Source organism: Furipterus horrens, unplaced genomic scaffold (assembly GCF_987537825.1).
Source record: "Furipterus horrens unplaced genomic scaffold, mFurHor1.1.pri manual_scaffold_4, whole genome shotgun sequence".
NCBI lineage: Eukaryota > Metazoa > Chordata > Mammalia > Chiroptera > Furipteridae > Furipterus > Furipterus horrens.
This window is the reverse complement of record NW_028327174.1, coordinates 87,154,968-87,172,579: the sequence shown is the minus strand read 5'-3', so window position 1 is coordinate 87,172,579 and position 17,612 is coordinate 87,154,968. Positions and strand designations below refer to the sequence as shown.

General features: G+C 42.2%; 1 protein-coding gene across 1 annotated transcript; it reads right to left on the bottom strand.

Annotated features, from left to right (window-relative positions):
- Positions 1-15,787: 15,787 nt before the first annotated feature.
- On the bottom strand, positions 15,788-17,092 carry LOC150012368 (gap junction alpha-3 protein-like). The gene is given in 3 exon segments (XM_090275691.1): positions 15,788-15,917; positions 15,919-16,147; positions 16,150-17,092. Coding segments are annotated over 3 exon segments (1,302 nt in total).
- Positions 17,093-17,612: the final 520 nt, after the last annotated feature.

Below are 17,612 nucleotides of genomic sequence, written 5' to 3'. Positions count from 1 at the left end.
GTTTGAGCACTAACTCACAGAAGGCAGCCATGTCATCGGTAACCTGCTACCTGGGCAGAGGGTCCATATCTGTGTTGCCACCAAGGGCTCTGTCAACAGTCCCCTGGACCCAGAGGTGAGCATCCGATGGATGAATGCATGATATTCCTGAAGGCCAGTGGGATCTGGGGTGGATCTAGTCACTTTCAGTGGGGCAACCTGGAGTCCCAGGTCACCCAGGGCCCCTGTGAGGGTGCTTCCCCATTCCTCTGCTTAGTGTGAGTGGAAGGCTGCCAGGGCCACTCTGTGGACTCACAGTGGAGCAAGCCTGCCTAGACCCCCACCCTCCATTTTAAAAAATTGTACTTCCAAGTAACATTTCATATATGTGAAGACTTTTGTGGATTGAATAGGGGCCAGCTGGTTTAGTCCCTTCTATTCTGTCACCTAACAGACACGCTTTTTGTATCTGCATCTCATCATGGATATAAAGTGGAGGAAGGTCAGGGTCAAATATGCTGCTATTAGGGCGGGTTGTGAAAAGTGCTTCTCCGGTCCAAAATATCCACTCCTCATTGCTCGGCTCACTGAAGGCCCTCATGACATCATAGCCCAGTACCTGGAACTTGATAATGTGACCTATGGCAAAAGGGACTTTGCAGAAGTGACTAGCTACAGATCTTGCAATACAGATTTTAAGTATTTTGGATGATCTGGGTCTGCCCTAAGTGTAACCACCAATGCCCTTATAAGAGGGTGCAGAGGGACATTTGACACTAGCAGAGGTGAGATGTGACCACATAAGTGGGTGCTGACTTGGAGTGACGCAGCAGGGGCCAAGGAATACTATGGTCTCCAGAAATGGAAGAGGAGTGGGTCTTTCCCTGGGGCCTCTGGAAGGAACCAGCAGCTAGGCTTCAGCCCAGTAACACTGACCTCATACCTCTGCCCCCAGAACTGTCTGAGGATAAAGCTGTGTTGTTTTAAAGCACTGAGTTTGTGGTGGTTTTTATAGCAGCCCCAGGAAACTAATATACTCCCTCTGACTAGCATCCCTTACTCAGTTATGGTCCCCCGGGCATGCAGGTGTGGTGGAGTCCTGATTCCCACCCAACCCACCAGCATATCTTGTGACAGCTTGTCCAAAACAGGCAGAAATTCAAGTGCCAATTGACTGCTTACTTCTGCCTTTACACTCCTTAATGGAGAACCTCGGCTGCCCCCTCCTGCTCCTCAGCTTGGTGTGCCCTCACACTTCATCTCTCAGACCTCATCTTAACTATTAAAAAGCTATTTAGAATTAAACATAGAGATGGTAAGGTCAATGAGAGTGAAGGACAATCTGTATGTGTATGACTATGTACACACACACATATATACATATTTTTCCTTAAATCAACATTGTGGTCATGTAAGTAAATATGACAAAGTTATTTTAATGTGTAGTTTACTGAATTTTGAAAAACATCTATACTGTGTAGCCACCAGCACAGTTTCCTTATCTCTTGCTGTCAGTCTTTCCTTAACCTGATGCCAGGCAATCCCTGACCTGCCCTCTATCAAGTGTTACCTCTCAGGAAATTGGGTAGGGAAAATGTTTCTCATCTTGAAGAAAATCTAGCACATTAGAACATCTGGAAAACTGGTTTCTATTTATATGTAAGATGTGCAATTAATTTTGAATTTGTAGTTAAAAGTTTAAAAGCATTTGACTGAGTTTGTAAATGATATTGGGATGTATAGAAGAATTTGAAAGTTTATTTATTTTTATTTATTTATTGAATTTATTGAGGTGACACTGGTTCACCAAACCATACAGGTTTCAAGTGTACAACTCAACAAAACATCACCTGCACACTGCATTGTGTGCCCATAGTCCCAAAGCAAACCCTCTTTCCATCCCATTTCCTCCCCTGCTGCCCACCTCCACCTACCTCCATCCCCTTTCCCTCTGGTGATCACCTCACTGCTGGTTATGTCTATGTATTTTACATATGGTGGTTTTTTCTGCTTGATCCCTTCACCTTCTTTCATCCAGTCCCCCAAACCCACTCTCCTCTGACAGCCTTCCCTGTATCCATGCCTCTGTTTCTATTTTGTTTGACAGTTTATTTTGTTCATTAGAGTCCACATAGAAGTGAGATCATATGATATTTGTCTTTCTATGACTGGCCTATTTAACTTAGCATAATAATCTCCAGGTCCATCCATGCTGTCACAAAAGTTAAGATTTTTTTTTTTTAAGCCAAATAATATTCCATTGTATAAATGTACCACAGGTTTTAATCCACTCATATACTGATTGGCACTTGGGCTGTTTCCAGATCTTGGCTATTTGTATATAATGCTGCATTGAACATAGGGGTGCATATATTCTTTCAAATTAGTGTTTCAGGTTTCTTTGGATATACGAATATTCCCAGAATTGGGATCGCTGGGTCAAAAAGTAGATCCATTTTTAACTTTTTGAGGAAACTCCATACCGTTTTCCATAGTGGTTATACCAGTCTGCATTCCCACCAACAGTGCACTAGGGTTTCCTTTTCTCCACATCCTCTCCAGCACTTGTAGTTTGTTTGTTTGTTGATAATAGTCATTCCAACAGGTGTGAGGTGATATCTCATTGTGATTTTAATTTGCATCTCTCTGATGATTAGCAACATTGAACATTTTTTTCATATGTCTGTTGGCCATCTGATGTCCTCTTTGGAGAAGTGTCTATTTAGATCTTTTGCCCATTTTTTAATAAGCTTGTTTGTCTTCTTGTTGTTGTATTTTATAAGTTCTTTATATATTTTGGAAATTAACCCCTTATTAGATGTATCATTGACAAATATGTTCTCCCATTTAGTGAGTTCCCTTTTCATTTTGTTGAATTTTTTTTCTGTGCAAAAGCTTTTCAGTTTGATGCAGTCCCATTTGTTTACTTTTCTTCTTTGTTTCCCTTGTCTGAGGAGAAATATTAGCAAAAATATTGCTACAAAAAATGTCTGAAATTTTACTACCTACGTTTTCATCTAGGATTTTTATAGTTCCATGACTTATGTTTAAGTCTTTAATCCATTTTGAATTTATTCTTGTGTATGCTGTAAGTTAGTTGGTCTAGGTTTTTTTTTTCTTTTCTTTTACAAGTATGTGTCAAATTTTCCCAACACCATTTATTGAAGAGACTGTCTTTATCCCATTATATGTTCTTGTATCTTTTGTCAAATATTAATTGAACATAAAGGCATGGGTTTATTCTTAGGCTCTCTATTCTGTTCCAGTGATCTATACTTGTCTTTATGCCAGTACAATGCTGTTTTGATTACTATGGCCTTGTAGTATAGTTTGACATCAGATACCTCCAAATTTGTTTTTCTTTCTCAAGATTGCTAAGGCTATTCAGGGTCTTTTGTGGTCCCATATACATTTTTGGAATATTTGTTCTAGATCTGGGAGATATGCGATAGGTATTTTAATAGAAATTGCATTGAATCTGTAGTAGGTTGTTTTGAGTAGTATGGACATTTTAATTATGTCATTTTTTTCTATCCATAAACATGGTATATGCTTCCACTTATTTGTATCTTCTTTCTTCAGTATCTTATAATTTTCTAAGTACAGGTCTTTTATATTCTTGGTTAAATTTATTCCTAGGTACCTACTTTTTGTTGCAATAATAGATGGGATTATTTTTTAATTTCTCTTTCAAATAGTTTATTCGTATCGTCGGCAGCCGTCCGTCTCGAGAGACGATGGTGTAGTTTCTTAAGAGTCTATCTGCACCGCCGAGAATGGCTGTGCAGTCCAACTCAGGAGTGACACGGTATCTGTCTCCTCCCGTGTTGAATCGACATCTTGCGATGACGCTGGAGTGTCCTCTCCAGTGAAGCTGAAGCTACAGAGCCTGGGCAGGGTGATATGGAGGGTCTGCTGTTGCCCATGCAGCAGACCCCCCCTCTCTTCGCAGCTGAAGGGTCCAAGGGAAAGACGGAGTCGATACAGCTTGGGTTCAGGTGCGCCGCAGGAGTTGCCGGTGTTGACTACAACGTCAAACCGCCTTAGGGACTCCGGCTCCGGATTTTCTGTCGGGGTTTGCTCCCTTAGCCTTTCCCCTGAAGAGGTATGCCGCAAGGCAGCGGAGGTTTTTTGGAGTCAGAGTTTTCCTTCTCTGATGTGCCCTGACTGGAAGATCGAACCAGCGACACTTAGCTCGCAGGCCGACGCTCAATCCACTGAGCCAAACCAGCCAGGGTCAAATAGTTTATTATTGGTGTATAAAATGTCACTGAGCCCTGGCTGGTGTGGTTTAGTGAATTGAGTGCCAGCCTGCTAACCAAAGAGTCACCAGTTCGATTCCCAGTCAGGGCACAGGTCTGGGTTGTGGGCCAGGTCCCCAGTTAGGGGGAGCACTAGACACAACCACACATTCATGCTTCTCTTCCTCACTTCCCCCTCTCTCTCCCTCTTTCTAAAAATAAATGAATAAAATATTTAAAATGTCTCCAATTTCTGAATATTAATTTTGTATTGTGCTACTTTGCTGATGCATTATTTAGACCTAGTATTTTTCTTTCTTTCTTTTTTTTTTTTTTTTTTTTTGTGTGTGTGTGTGTGTGTGGAATCTTTAGGTTTCTTTACATACAATATTTTGTCATCTGCAAATAATGACATTTTTACTTCATCCTTTCCATATTGAATGTTTTTTACTTCTTTTTCTTGTCTGCTTGCTGTAGGTAGGATTTCCAGTACTATACTAAATAAGAGTGGTGAAAGCAGACACCCATGTTATGTTTCTGATCCTAAGAGAAACACTTGCAGTTTTTGCCTATTGAGTATGATGTGGACTGTGGGGTTGTCATATATGCCTTTATTATGCTGAGGTATGATCTGTCTGCTTCCACTTTGCTGAGAGTTTTTATTATAAATGAGTGCTGGATTTCATCAAGTGCTTTTTCTATATTTATTTATATGATAGTGTGATTTTTATCCTTCATTTTATTTATGTGATATATTACATTTGTAGATTTAGAAATATTATACCAACCTTGCATTCCCAGAATAAATTCCCCTTGATCAAGGTGTATGATCTTGATCAAGGTGTATGATCTTTTCAGTACATTGCTGGATCAGATTTGCTATTATTTTGTTGAGGATTTTAGTGTCTATGTTCATCACGAATATTGACCTATAATTTCCTTTCTTTGTAGTATCTTTATCTGGTTTTGGAATTAGAATAATGCTTCTTTCTTAAAAAGAGCTTGGAAGTTTTCTATCCTCTTGAATTTTTTGGACTAGTCTGAGAAAGATGCGTGTTAGTTTTTCTTTAAATATTTTGTAAAATTCACCTGTGAAACCATCTGTTCCAGGAATTTTGTTTTCTGGGACTTTTTTTTTTATTGCAGCTTCAATTTTATTAGTTGTAATTGGTCTATTCAGATTTTCTTATTCTTCCTGATTCAGTTTTGGAAAAGTGCACATTTCTAGGAATTTATTCATTTCTTCCAGATTGTTTATAATATTTTTTTACAATCTTTTGTATTTATGTGGAGTCAGTTTTTACTTATCCTCTTTCATTTCTGATTTTATTAATATGGGTTCTTTATTTTTATTTCTTGATGAGTGTGGTTAAATGTTTATTAATCTTATTTATCTTTTCAGAAAACAGCTCTTGGCTTTATTGATCTTTTCTATTTCTTAGACTCTCTTTTATTTCCACTCCGACTTTTATTATTTCTTCTACTCACTTTGGGCTTTACTTAGTGTTCTTTTTCTAGGTTTTTTGGTTTTGGTTTTGGTATTTTTGGTGTGACATTTTCTTGTCTCTTGAGATAAACCTGTGTTGCCTGAGTTTCACTCTTAAAACAGCTTTCACTGTGTCACATCTGCTTTGGGGTGGTTGTGTTTTCATTTTCATTTGTTTCAAGGTATCTTTTGATTTCTCTCTTGACCTTGTTAACCCATTCATTATTTAGTAACATGTTATTTAGCCTCCATGTATTTGTGAGTTTTTCAAGGTTTATTTTTTTTTTTTTTTTCCTTGTAGTTGATTTTTAGTTTTATACCATCATGGTCAGAAAAGATGCTTGATATGATTTCAGTCTTCTTAAATATACTGAAGTTCATTTTGTGGTCTAACATGTGGTGTATCCTGGAAAATGCTCCATGTGCACTTGAAAAGAGCATATTTTCTGCTGCTTTGTGGTGACATGCTCTAAAAATATCAATTAAACTCATCTGGGCTAATGTGTCATCTAATGTCTCTATTTCCTTGTTGGTTTTCTGTCTGGAAGATCTATCCAGTGGTGTCCATGGGTGATAAGATCCCTTATTAGGCCTGTATAACTGTCAATCTCTTCCTTTATGTCCATCAATATTTGCTTTATATATTTAGGTGCTCCCATTTTGGGTGCTTAAATATTTACAAGGCTTATAGCCTCTTGTTGAATTGATCCCTTTATCATGACATAGTATCTTTTTTTCTCTTATATTATAGTCTTGGTTTTAAAGTCTATTTTGTCTGATATAAGTATTGCTTACCCAAATTTCTCGTTTTCATTTGCATGAAATCTTTTTTTTTTTTCTATTCATTTACTTTCACCCTGTATATGTCTTTATATCTGAAGTGGTTCTCTTGTAGACAGACTATGTATGAGTCTTGTTTTTTTATCCATTAAGCTACCCTGTGTCTTTTAATTGGCATATTTAACCATTTACATTTAAAGTAATTTTTTAATCCTCATCCGAGGATATGCTTATTGATTTGAGAGAGAGAGAAAGGGAGAGAGAGATACAGAGAGAGAGAGAGAGAAGCATCAATGTGAAAGAGAAACATTGATTGGTTGCCTCCCATACATCCCCAGACCTAGGTATGCCCTGACCTACAACCTAGGTATGTGCCTTAGGTATGTGTACAGGAGAACATGCCAACCAGTGAGCGACCAGGCCAGGGCTTGAAGTGATTTTTAATAAGTATATAGTTATTGTCATTTTATTATTTATATATTTTCCCATCTATTTTTTAAAGAGGTCCCTTTAACATTTTTTGTAATACTGATTCTGTGGTGATGAACTTCATTAGTGTTTTGTTTTGTTTTGTTTTGTTTTTGTACCTGAAGCCTTTCTTTCTCTTTCAATTTTAAATTATAGCATCACTGAGTAAAGTAGTCTTGGTTATACATTCTTGCTTTTCATCACTTTAAATATTTCCTGATAATCCCTTCTGACCTGAATTATTTCTGTTGAGATATCAGCTAACATTCATATGGGAGCCCTTGCTACTTTTAAGATTCTATCTTTGTCGATAACCTTTGCCATTTTAATTATGATGAGTCTAGTCGTGGGCCTCTTTGGGCTCATCTTGTTTGAGATTCTGCAGTTCCTTGACCTGTGTGTCTTTTTCCTTTGCCAGGTTAGGGAAGTTTTTGGTCATTATTTCTTCAAATGGATTCTCAATCCCTTGTTCTCTCTCTTCTCCTTTTGGTACCCCAATGGGTGCAGGTGCTGTTACACTTGATGTTTTTCCAGAGGTCCCTTAAGCCAGGGGTCCTCAACCCCTGGGCTTTGGACTGGTATTGGTCCATGTACTATTAGGAACCAGGCCGCAAACAGGAGGTGAGCAGTGGGTGAGCGAGTTCAAAGCTTTGCTCACATTACCTCCTGAGCTCTGCCTCCTTATCTCCCCTTACCCTCATGGAAAAATTGTCTTCCACAAAACCAGTCCTTGGTGCCAAAAATATTGGGGACTGTTGCCTTAAACTATACTCAGTTTTTTAAATTCTTTTTTCTTTTTGCTGTCCTGTTTTCTGTTACTTTGCCTTCTAAATTGTTGCTTCATTTTTCTGCTTTTAATTCCTTCTAATGTATTCTTCATTTTAGTTATTGTATTCTTCATTTCTGATTAGCTCAATTTTATGGTTTCTACGTCTTTATTTTTTTTTTTTTTTTTTTTTTTTTTTATGCTCTTGAAGTTCTCACTAAGTTCCCTGAGCACCCTTATAACTATTTTTTTTGAACTCTGTGTCTGGAAGACTGCTTGCCTCTATTTTGTTTAGTTCTTTTTCTAGGGATTTCTCCTGTTCTTTCATTTGGGGCATGTTTCTTTGTCTCATTTGGCTGCCTCTTGGTGTTTGTTACTGTGTACTCGGTAGATCTTTTATGTCTCCCAGTTTTGGTAGAGTGGCCTTATGTAGTAGGTGTTCTGTGGAGCCCAGTGGCACAGTCTGTCTGATACCTGAACCAGGTGTTTTAGGAGTGTCCTTTGTGTGGGTTATGTGTGCCATCCTGTTGTAGTTGAGCCTTGATTGCTATTGGCACATCTGTGGGGGGGGTTGACCCTCAGACTGGATGACTGTGAGGACTGGCCGCCACCAGAGTGTATGAGCTGCAGTGTAGGGGCTGACCCCACAAAGGAGAATTTGTCCCAGTGGGGTCTGCTACCTGTCAAGATCTCCACTTGGGTGGGCCACTTGTGTAGCTGATCAGGTGGTGCTCTATTGTGGTCTGAAGCCAGCCACTAGTTGTGTTTGTTTGGGGGTCTCTTAAGAGGGACTCCATTGCAGGTCAATGTCAGATGCTGTCTGTGGTAAGCTCTAGCTACCTGTAGGAACTATAAAGCAATCCACAATTGGTAGCTGCCTGTGCTGGGCCTGGGTGCACATTGAAGGGGTCAAGCTGAGAAATGATACTGACTGCTACCAGTACCATGTCTAAGGCAGATCAGCAAAAGGCTCAAGGCACCTGAGACCTGCCACCAACTGCTGACTGCCAACTGCCAGTTAGACTCAGCCACTGAAAGAGCCTCAGGTGGTATGCAAGCTGCTTGAGGCAGGTTCCAAGGAGGTCACCAGAAAGAGGCATGTGGTGTTTAACAAATTAATACAGTTTTGCTAAGTGGTTTTGAAGCCACTTAGCAAAAGTCTCAGTGTACACTGAGGCCAGCCACCACCTGCCTGAGATCTGTGGAGCTTTGAGGTGGGGCAGGGTCTCAAGATGAAGCTAGTAAAGTCTACCAGGCTAAAGAAGATTAAGATTTGGCAGTGTGGATGAAGGGTTTAACAGGGGACAGGTAGAGCCTGTTGACCATGTGGGAAGACAGCCCTTGCCCTAAACCCAGACAACCGAGTTTCTCCCTGTATGTCTCTGACACTCACCATAGCTTCACCAGAATTCCTCAAGAGATTTTTTAAGAAAGACTACAATGCAAGTCCAGGCTGGTTTCTATTGCAGAGCCCTTGGCAATATGCAAGCTGGTTAGGATAGGGCCTCAGGGAGTCAGGGAGGAGCCAGTATAGCTCCCCAGGCTGATGCCTTGTGGGGACAGTGCTTAATTCAGCAAAGATAGTGCCCATGGGCCATGCAATAGTAGGACTTGTTAGGTTTGTGCCCGGAATAAGGGAAGAGTCAGGTGGACCAGTTCAAAGCCTTTACTGAAGGAAGTTCAAGCAGGCAGGCTCAGTCTTAGCAGAAAACAGCAGCAAGGGATGGGGTAGGGAGATTTTTAAGGGCATGGAGCAGACCTCCAGGAGGGGCTGAGTCACCTTGCTGGTCAGCTCCAAAGTCCAGGATATAGGTGAAATAAAAATGCCCTCTGGTTAGAGATGGTTGCTGTGGGAATAGAAAGTTCAGATTTATGGTCCTTCCTCCTGGGAAATGCTCAAGGAGAGAGAAACCAGGTCTCAGCAAGATGCTGGCAGCTATGCCTCAGTTGCCTCTGACAATAGGGAACTTCGTGATCTGGTACATGGCCAGTGACAGATGCCCTCTTTGTTTCAGAACAGGTGTTGGCTAAGGTCCTGTAAGACTGCAGACCACAGTTCCCAAGATCACAGTGACCACTGACCATAGTCTGTTCTGCAAGTCCTGACACAGGTGTGAGGTTCCAGGGTGGGCAACACGGGGACTCTGGCCCTAACAGGACTTAACACAAGGACATTGGTTGCTTTTCCTCCAGCCTTCACCCAAAAGCCGCACAAGTCAGCCTCTCACAGTATGACTCTGGTACCTCCTGAGCCTCTGTCTATCTGCCAAACCCCAGGATGAGTGCCTGAGAGTGAGAATTTGCACACTGACCCCTTTAGAAGGCACCTTGGTTTCTAGCAGACTCCCATCTCAGCTGAACATATGGATGGAATTCCCACTGATTTTCACAGCCAGGTGTTATGAAGTCTCCCTAACACTGGTGCTCCAGGCTGGGGACCCCAGCTTGAGGCTGAGACTACTCGCTCCTCGGGGGAACCTTTGCAACTGAGATATCCCACAGCAGCACATGGGTATGAGGCCAGTCTGTTTCTGTCATTCTATCAGTCTCAATGGAATTTCTTCTTTATAGCCTTAATTATAGGACACTATAATTAGCTATACTTCAGATGATTATCCAGGTTGATTGTTGTATAATTTAGTTGTAATTTTGATGTGGTCATGGTAGGAGATGAGTGCAATGTATATCTACTCTGCCATCTTGAACTTTCTCCAGATTTATTCTTAGATAATTTATAGTTGTTCCAATGCTTTGTCCAAAATTGTTTTTTCATTATAATTCCTAATTGGTTATCACTAGTAATTGAGAACCTCATCTTTATATATTAGTCTTTTATATAGCAACCTGTTAGGAAGCTCTTACTAGCTCTCATGGTTAGGATGGTTTTTTGGGTTTCTGTGGAAGACACATCATGTCATCTGCTTCAAGGACATGTTTGTGTCTTCCTCCCATAATTCAAATTCCTGATATTTCTTTTTCTTGTCTTCTTGTACTGTCCAGGACTTCCAGCACAATTTGAAGGTGGTAATACTTTTCCTGTTTCTGTCTTTACAGCGAATGATTACCAAGTTTATTCAGTGCCCATGATGTGTCATCTTGCATCAACCTAAGAAAACTTCCATCCAGTGTTTCTTTGCGAAGGTTTGGTTGATTTTTCTTTTCTAAATCTTGTATGAGTGCAACTTTTTTTTCCTGCACCTGTCACTTTTAGGTGGTGTAGTATCCTGTCATTATTTGTTTTTAATATGCTCTCAGATTCAATTTACTGTTACTTTATGTGTTCTATTTATTTTTTTAATTCTCACTTGAGAATATGTTTATTGTCCTGACCAGGAATCTAACCTTCAGTCTTTCAGTGTACTGGATGATGCTCCAACCAACTGAGCCACCCAGGCAGGGTAACTGTTACTTTATTTTAGATTATTTGTTCTTACCTAATATTTGTATGAACAATACAAATACTATTTGTATTATTGTTTGTACTATGGTTGGGTTTTAACATTTTACTACATACAAAAGCTATGTGTTTACTAATATATTTGTGTGTGTTACTGAAGTAAATCCTAAAATTATTAATTTAATATATAGCTAACAGGTTAATGTATATGTGTTAGATATATATTAAATTAGTATATTTATTTAAAGTATTTATTCTGTTAAATATATATTAAATTAATGGTAACAATCAAAAGACCTATAAAATGAAGGCTTATAAAATGGCTGTAATTAAAACAAGGAATTAATTTTAAGTTTCAAATGTATAGCGTAAAAATTATTTTAATTGAAGAAATAAATACCACTTAAAATGTAAGCAACATTCAAGGAAATAGGGTCAAAAATTTCTCTGATTGATAATCCATGAAATTTTGTTACATGCCCTTACTTAAGACAGCTTTTAGCCAGTTAACCTTTGCTGGTTGACCCAGCACTGTCTAGTGGTTCGAATGGTACAGCTTCTGTGAATTATTTCACAGGAACACATGCATCCCTCTCATTGGATAATCATCTCAGCATGAACTAAACTGCTGCAACCATAAAATATGGACCAAATTAGCTGATGTTTACTCTAAACACACCAACCTTTGGGAAATTAATCACCACTTTCCTCTCTAATCTCTTAATGTCTGTTTTGTAATGTTTCTTACAGCACACAGAAGGATGGCCAGTGGAGTGACTCACATATCATAAGTCAATATCATTTTGAATTCTTGGGTCTAGGAGACCAATGCATAACTCACATCTCAGTTGTGCACATATAACCATTTTTAATGGCATATTTTGGCAATATCTTGATAAAACAAAAACCAGAAAACTCCACTTGTCTCTAAAGCCCAGATCACAAGTATTCATGGCTGGGAGCTCCGCATCCTAGGATGAATTCTGTCCACTAGAGCATAGACAGCAAAGCAAGTCCATGTTCGCCCCTGCCACTTATGTACTATCAGGACAGTCCCTGAAAGAAGGGATCACTGTGGATTCAAGTAAGTGTTTTCCCACTCTTGTACTTGAACACACAGTAACCAGCATATAGGTCAAGTATCAGGTCCTGGCACTCATTGCTAATGGGTTTCTTGAAAGAAAGAAAGAAAGAAAGAAAGAAAGAAAGAAAGAAAGAAAGAAAGAAAGAAAGAAAGAAAGAAAGAAAGAAAGGGAGAGAGAGAGAGAGAGAGAGAGAGAGAGGGAGGGAGGGAGGGAGGGAGGGAGGAAGGAAGGAAGGAAGGAAGGAAGGAAGGAAGGAAGGAAGGAAGGAAGGAAGGAAGGAAGGAAAGAAGGAAAGAAGGAAGAGAGAAAGAAAGAAAGAAAGAAAGAAAGAAAGAAAGAAAGAAAGAAAGAAAGAAAGAAAGAAAGAAAGAAAGAAAGAAAGAAAGAAAGAAAAGAAGGGAGGAAGGAAGGAAGGAAAGAAGGAAGGAAGGAAGGAAGGAAGGAAGGAAGGAAGGAAGGAAAGTTTAAAACATTCCTTGAAGGGAGATAGGAGGAGACAACATCATTCCTAACAAAACCAAGACACTGCAGACAAGCCTGGCACTGCCAGACCGGCCTGGGGTGTCCCTCCCTCACCCTCTCCCCAGGGCTCTGTGTCTGCCTGACACCCCCCAAAATCATTTCACCTCAGCCTCCATCACCCCCTAGGAACCCTTTATTCAGCTGAGAACCCAGCTCTACAAGGACCCCCACCAGCACAGCAACTTCAATTACCCTGAAGAGACCTCAGGAAGTCCCTAAACCTCACTCTCCAGTCCTGCTGTGCCCACAACTTCAAAAGATTCCCAGAAGAATTTTCAGAGGCTGTCTGTGGTCCTAGGTCTTGGGTCCTGGGTCCTGCCCGCACCCCCACACCCCGCACCCCGCCCTTATATGTTTCTCCAGCACCTGGTCCTTGAAACAGTGCTCCCACCTCGAATGACCAAGACTTTCTTGACACACCAGGTAAATGCCAGCCACACCCCAAGCCCATACTGCCCCACCTTCCCCAGCCTGATACCCTTCTTGCGTGTTCACCTATGACCCAATCCCCACTTGTATCTGTAGCACCATGGGAACCTAAATCCCCACTTACAACTGCATCCCAACTACACCTGAACCTGCATCACCACACCTCCCCCTTCCAGAATCAGGCCCAGCCTCCCCTACTCTCATGGGAGTGACAGAGCCAAGGTAGGTGGACCTAATTTTACAACTTACCAGGTTCTGAATGACCCATCTAGACTGATCAACTGCACAATACTGGCCTCTTCGTGACATATGAGAATAAAATTCAATTTTAAAATGCAAGAACTAAATACAGTCTGGTCTCACCCTCACCCCCAACCTTACTCTCCACCAAATCAAGGTGAACAAGAAGCTTTCCATCATTATGAACAGTCTCCAGGGTGGAACCTAAGGAAATGGATGAGATTCACACCCACTCAGCCAGCTGCATCTTCCCCATCTGAAAACTGCTACTGCATTTTCTAAAAGACCACAGCTTCTCTGTCAGAGTGCTGTTCACACTAGGACTTTCTAGAAGCCTTCTCAGCCAGGAGAACTCAGCCTCACTGCCGAAGCTCAAGGATCCCCTGTGTGTGATGACAACCTTCTCTCCTGGGCACCCACAGTGGCGTGACTTATACATCAGCCGCAGAAGAACTGAGGCAACAGTCACTCAAACATTCTCCATAGGGCTCACCTCCCTCCCCTTGTCCATGTGTCTGAGAGAGGCTGCAGGACATGTATGGGAAATGAGCACTGTTCCAGCCAGGGAGTTGGTCCAGCCTGTCCCACAGCCTGCTGAATGCACAAGTGAACTATCTGCTCACATTTATCTGAGGACAAGAAACAGAGTCTGTTCATCAGACTGTTAGAGGGTCACAAAAGAATCATCAGAAAGTTAAACAAATTTACATAAAGAAACAGATCAAACTGACAGGGTCCATGTTTTGCTGAATCAGGGATAACTACTAGCAGTGACTGGGGTGAAAAGCACGATGAGGACCAGGTTCAGCATCACCACTGCTCATCAGATCGGACAAACAGCAGCTGAGACAGAACAGCCTGTGTGCAGTGCAGGAAATTCTGTCGTCTTCCAGACATGCCCACGCACACAAATAGCCTTCCTTGTCACAGTGGCCCTCCGCATGGATGACAAATGGGCATGCGCATGAAATCACAACACCCTTACACAAGGAATGAGCCCAGACACTTTTATTTACACTTTAGAAAGCAAACAGGCTGCCCACAAAGAATAGTCAGGAAATGAGAACAGATGCATTTTTACTCTAGAAAGGTGTATGTAGGTCATTCATTCATCTGTATGAATAATTTCTCTGGCAACAGCACCTAACTTTTCCCATTCAAACACTTGACAATTTCAAGTACATAAAAGTCACTTAAGTTTTTCCCTGCTTTTATTTTATCTGGTACATTCTCATAGTAATAAGCTGACTCATGCACTCAAAGCATCTAATTGAAAAGAAATTCAAATCTTTACTAGTAGCAAATGGGACAAATGAGCACTCCCTCAGTCAGTATCCATACAATGTACTGTTTCTTTGTTTCTGTACTGAAAGAGAGAAAGTGGGGGAAATAAGCCTATCTATACAATTCAAAGCAGAGAATATCATTTAAAAACAAACACAAATGTGGGCCTGCCACACCTCCATTTCAGTTTCCTCAGCTGTTAGAAGTGACCCCAAGCGCGGCTGCATTTCCACCTGCTTTCTTCCCAGCTGCCTCTGTGCTCTCACCCATGAACCTATGCCTCTGGGAGCTGCTAATCATTGTCACTTGTCATGAAGCTTGCACTTGGACATCCTGGGCTTCCCATGCAATTTCAGAATCTCAGATGACACTACATATGCTTGTTCTAGGTCTCCTTTTAGTGTGGTTTGGTAAATGTCCAAATGAACTTCAACTCTACCTTCCAAGTGTCAAATAGAGATAGGGCTAAGTGCAGCTCGTGCCTTCTGGGCTGCCCAGAGGCTCTGGAGAGCTCAGGACAGAAAACCTAATGACCCAAAAATGAAATGGCTGCAGACACCTGCCTCTTATCACCACAGAACAGTCCCTCAAGAGACACAATATCTTTCTTTATTTTAATTTTATGTTTTAATATTTACTGCAATATACATTTATTGGTTTTAAGAGAGAAAGAGAGAGAAGGGAGAGAGGCTACAGAGTGAGAGAAACATCACTGTGAGATAAATACATTGATCAATTGCTTCCTGTACACACTGCCAAGTGGAGATCAAACCTGCAACATAGGTAAGTGTCCTGACAGGAATTCGAACCCACAACCTATTTTGCTGTACTGAACAATGCTCCAGCCAAATAACCCTCAGGCTAGGGAGCCATGAATATCTTCAAGGCCTCAGCCCGTGGGCCCCACTTTGCTCCCAACCCCATAGAAAGCATCAACTCTCTCCCCACTCCAGCAGCATTAATAACAGCAAACACTGACACCGAAACCTGACCTCTCTGTTGATCTACCTCCCTCTGCTCCAGTGCCCTCTGTCACTCTAGGCTCTCAGCCTGCTCAGTTGTAGTGCACTTTGGTTTTGGTTGCTAGAAAAGGGGTCATTATAAAGCTGACTAGATGGCTAAGACATTGGGTCTGGCCTGATTGCTGCTGGACTTACTGGCTGCGCTTGACCGTCTGGGGTCTGTGGGGGGCAAAAGGAGCATTTGCATCTCGACAGCAGTGGTCACTGCCTGCTGTCCCCTCATCAGGAGTCGCTCCCAGTCTGCTCTCTCCCAAGCTGCTGCTGCCCCCATTCTCCAGCAGCACAGCCTCTTTGCTGCCTGCTCTGCCCTCCTGAGGGGGTGGATGTGGGCTGCCTGGAGGGGTAAAGGAGGAGGATGTGGACACAGGTGGGGAGACCTCCCTCACAGAACTCTGCTGCTCAGTCTCCTGGTTGGCCCAGTTCTGCTCTGTCATTAGCAGGTGATGGTATTGTACAATTTGTCACGGTGGCTCTTGCTCCGTGTCAGGGATGGGGCTGCCACATTAAAGTCAGTGGCTGGTAGAGGGGACCCAGGATAGGCTGTGGCCATTGCCTGTCCCAGAGAAAAGGCAGAGTGAGTGTAGTAAGGAGGGCACCCAACAGTACCAGTGGCTATGGCCTAGCAGGAGGGGAGTGGGATCACATCTCCAAATGTGGTGGTCCCCATCCTTGAATCAAGACTGTCTGGGTCATAGTGGTTTCTCACATTCTGTTTAAGTTTCTTCCAGCCCAGATGGTATATCTCCAGCACACTGAGTAAAAAGGACAGGCAGGCCACGACCAGCATGAAGATGATGAAGATGGTCTTCTCTGTGGGCCTGGAGATGAAGCAGTCCACAGAGTTGGGACAGGGCCACCTGTTACAGCGGTAGAGTGGCTTTAGCTGAAAGCCATACAGAAAATACTGTCCAACAATGAAGCCCACTTCAAACAGCATCTTAAAGATGATGTTGAAGACGTAGGTCCGGAGCAGGGACCCAGCAATGCGGACCTTTCCCTGGTCGTCCCGCACTGGGAGCCTCTTCCTCTGGACACGGTCGCTCTCGCCCTTTACCTGCTCTTCCTCCTGCTCTTTCTTCTTCTGTTCCATGCGCACAATGTGCAGCACATGCCCCAGGTAGATGAGGGTGGGCGTGGAGACAAAGATGATCTGCAGCACCCAGAAGCGGGTGTGGGAGATGGGGAAGGCCTCGTCATAGCAGACGTTCTCGCAGCCTGGCTGCTGGGTGTTGCAGGTGAAGCCTGACTGCTCATCTCCCCACACTGACTCCACCCCTGCTCCCAGCAAGAGGATGCGGAAAATGAATAGTACCGTCAGCCAGACCTTGCCAATGACTGTGGAGTGCTCCTGTGCAGTGTCTAACAGTCTCCCCAGAAGACTCCAGTCACCCATTGCACCACACTGTCAGCCTGTAAGAAAACAACCTTGTTAATATGCAGGTAGGACAAGTGAGCTATAGTCCATCTGCTCTAAAGGGCAGGTGATATTGTACATACAAGGTAGAATATAGTGTCATTGGTTGGGTTCTCCCACTTACCAATGTGGGCTGTGCTGCAGAGCTCTTCACACACATGTGTGCATGAAAATGTGTGTGTACATGTATGTGTGAGTATACTTGTGGTCTAGTGTGAGTATTGTGTACATGTGTGTGTTGTGCCACACAGGGTTAAACCAAGGTCTACAACACTGATATAATACTGAGTAATATTACCCTACAAAAGCATGGATTAAATGAGGCAAACACAGGTTACTTAACTCAGTTCAGAGATGAGGAAACAAGCTAGGAAGATAAGTGACTTGCCTAAGGGACACAGACTGCTCCCGGCCTCCTCACTCCACCCTGGGTTCTTTCAGGTTCTGTCTCTACAGGAGCTCGGGGGCTTCCTGTGCAGTGGGCAATTCCTAATCTTGT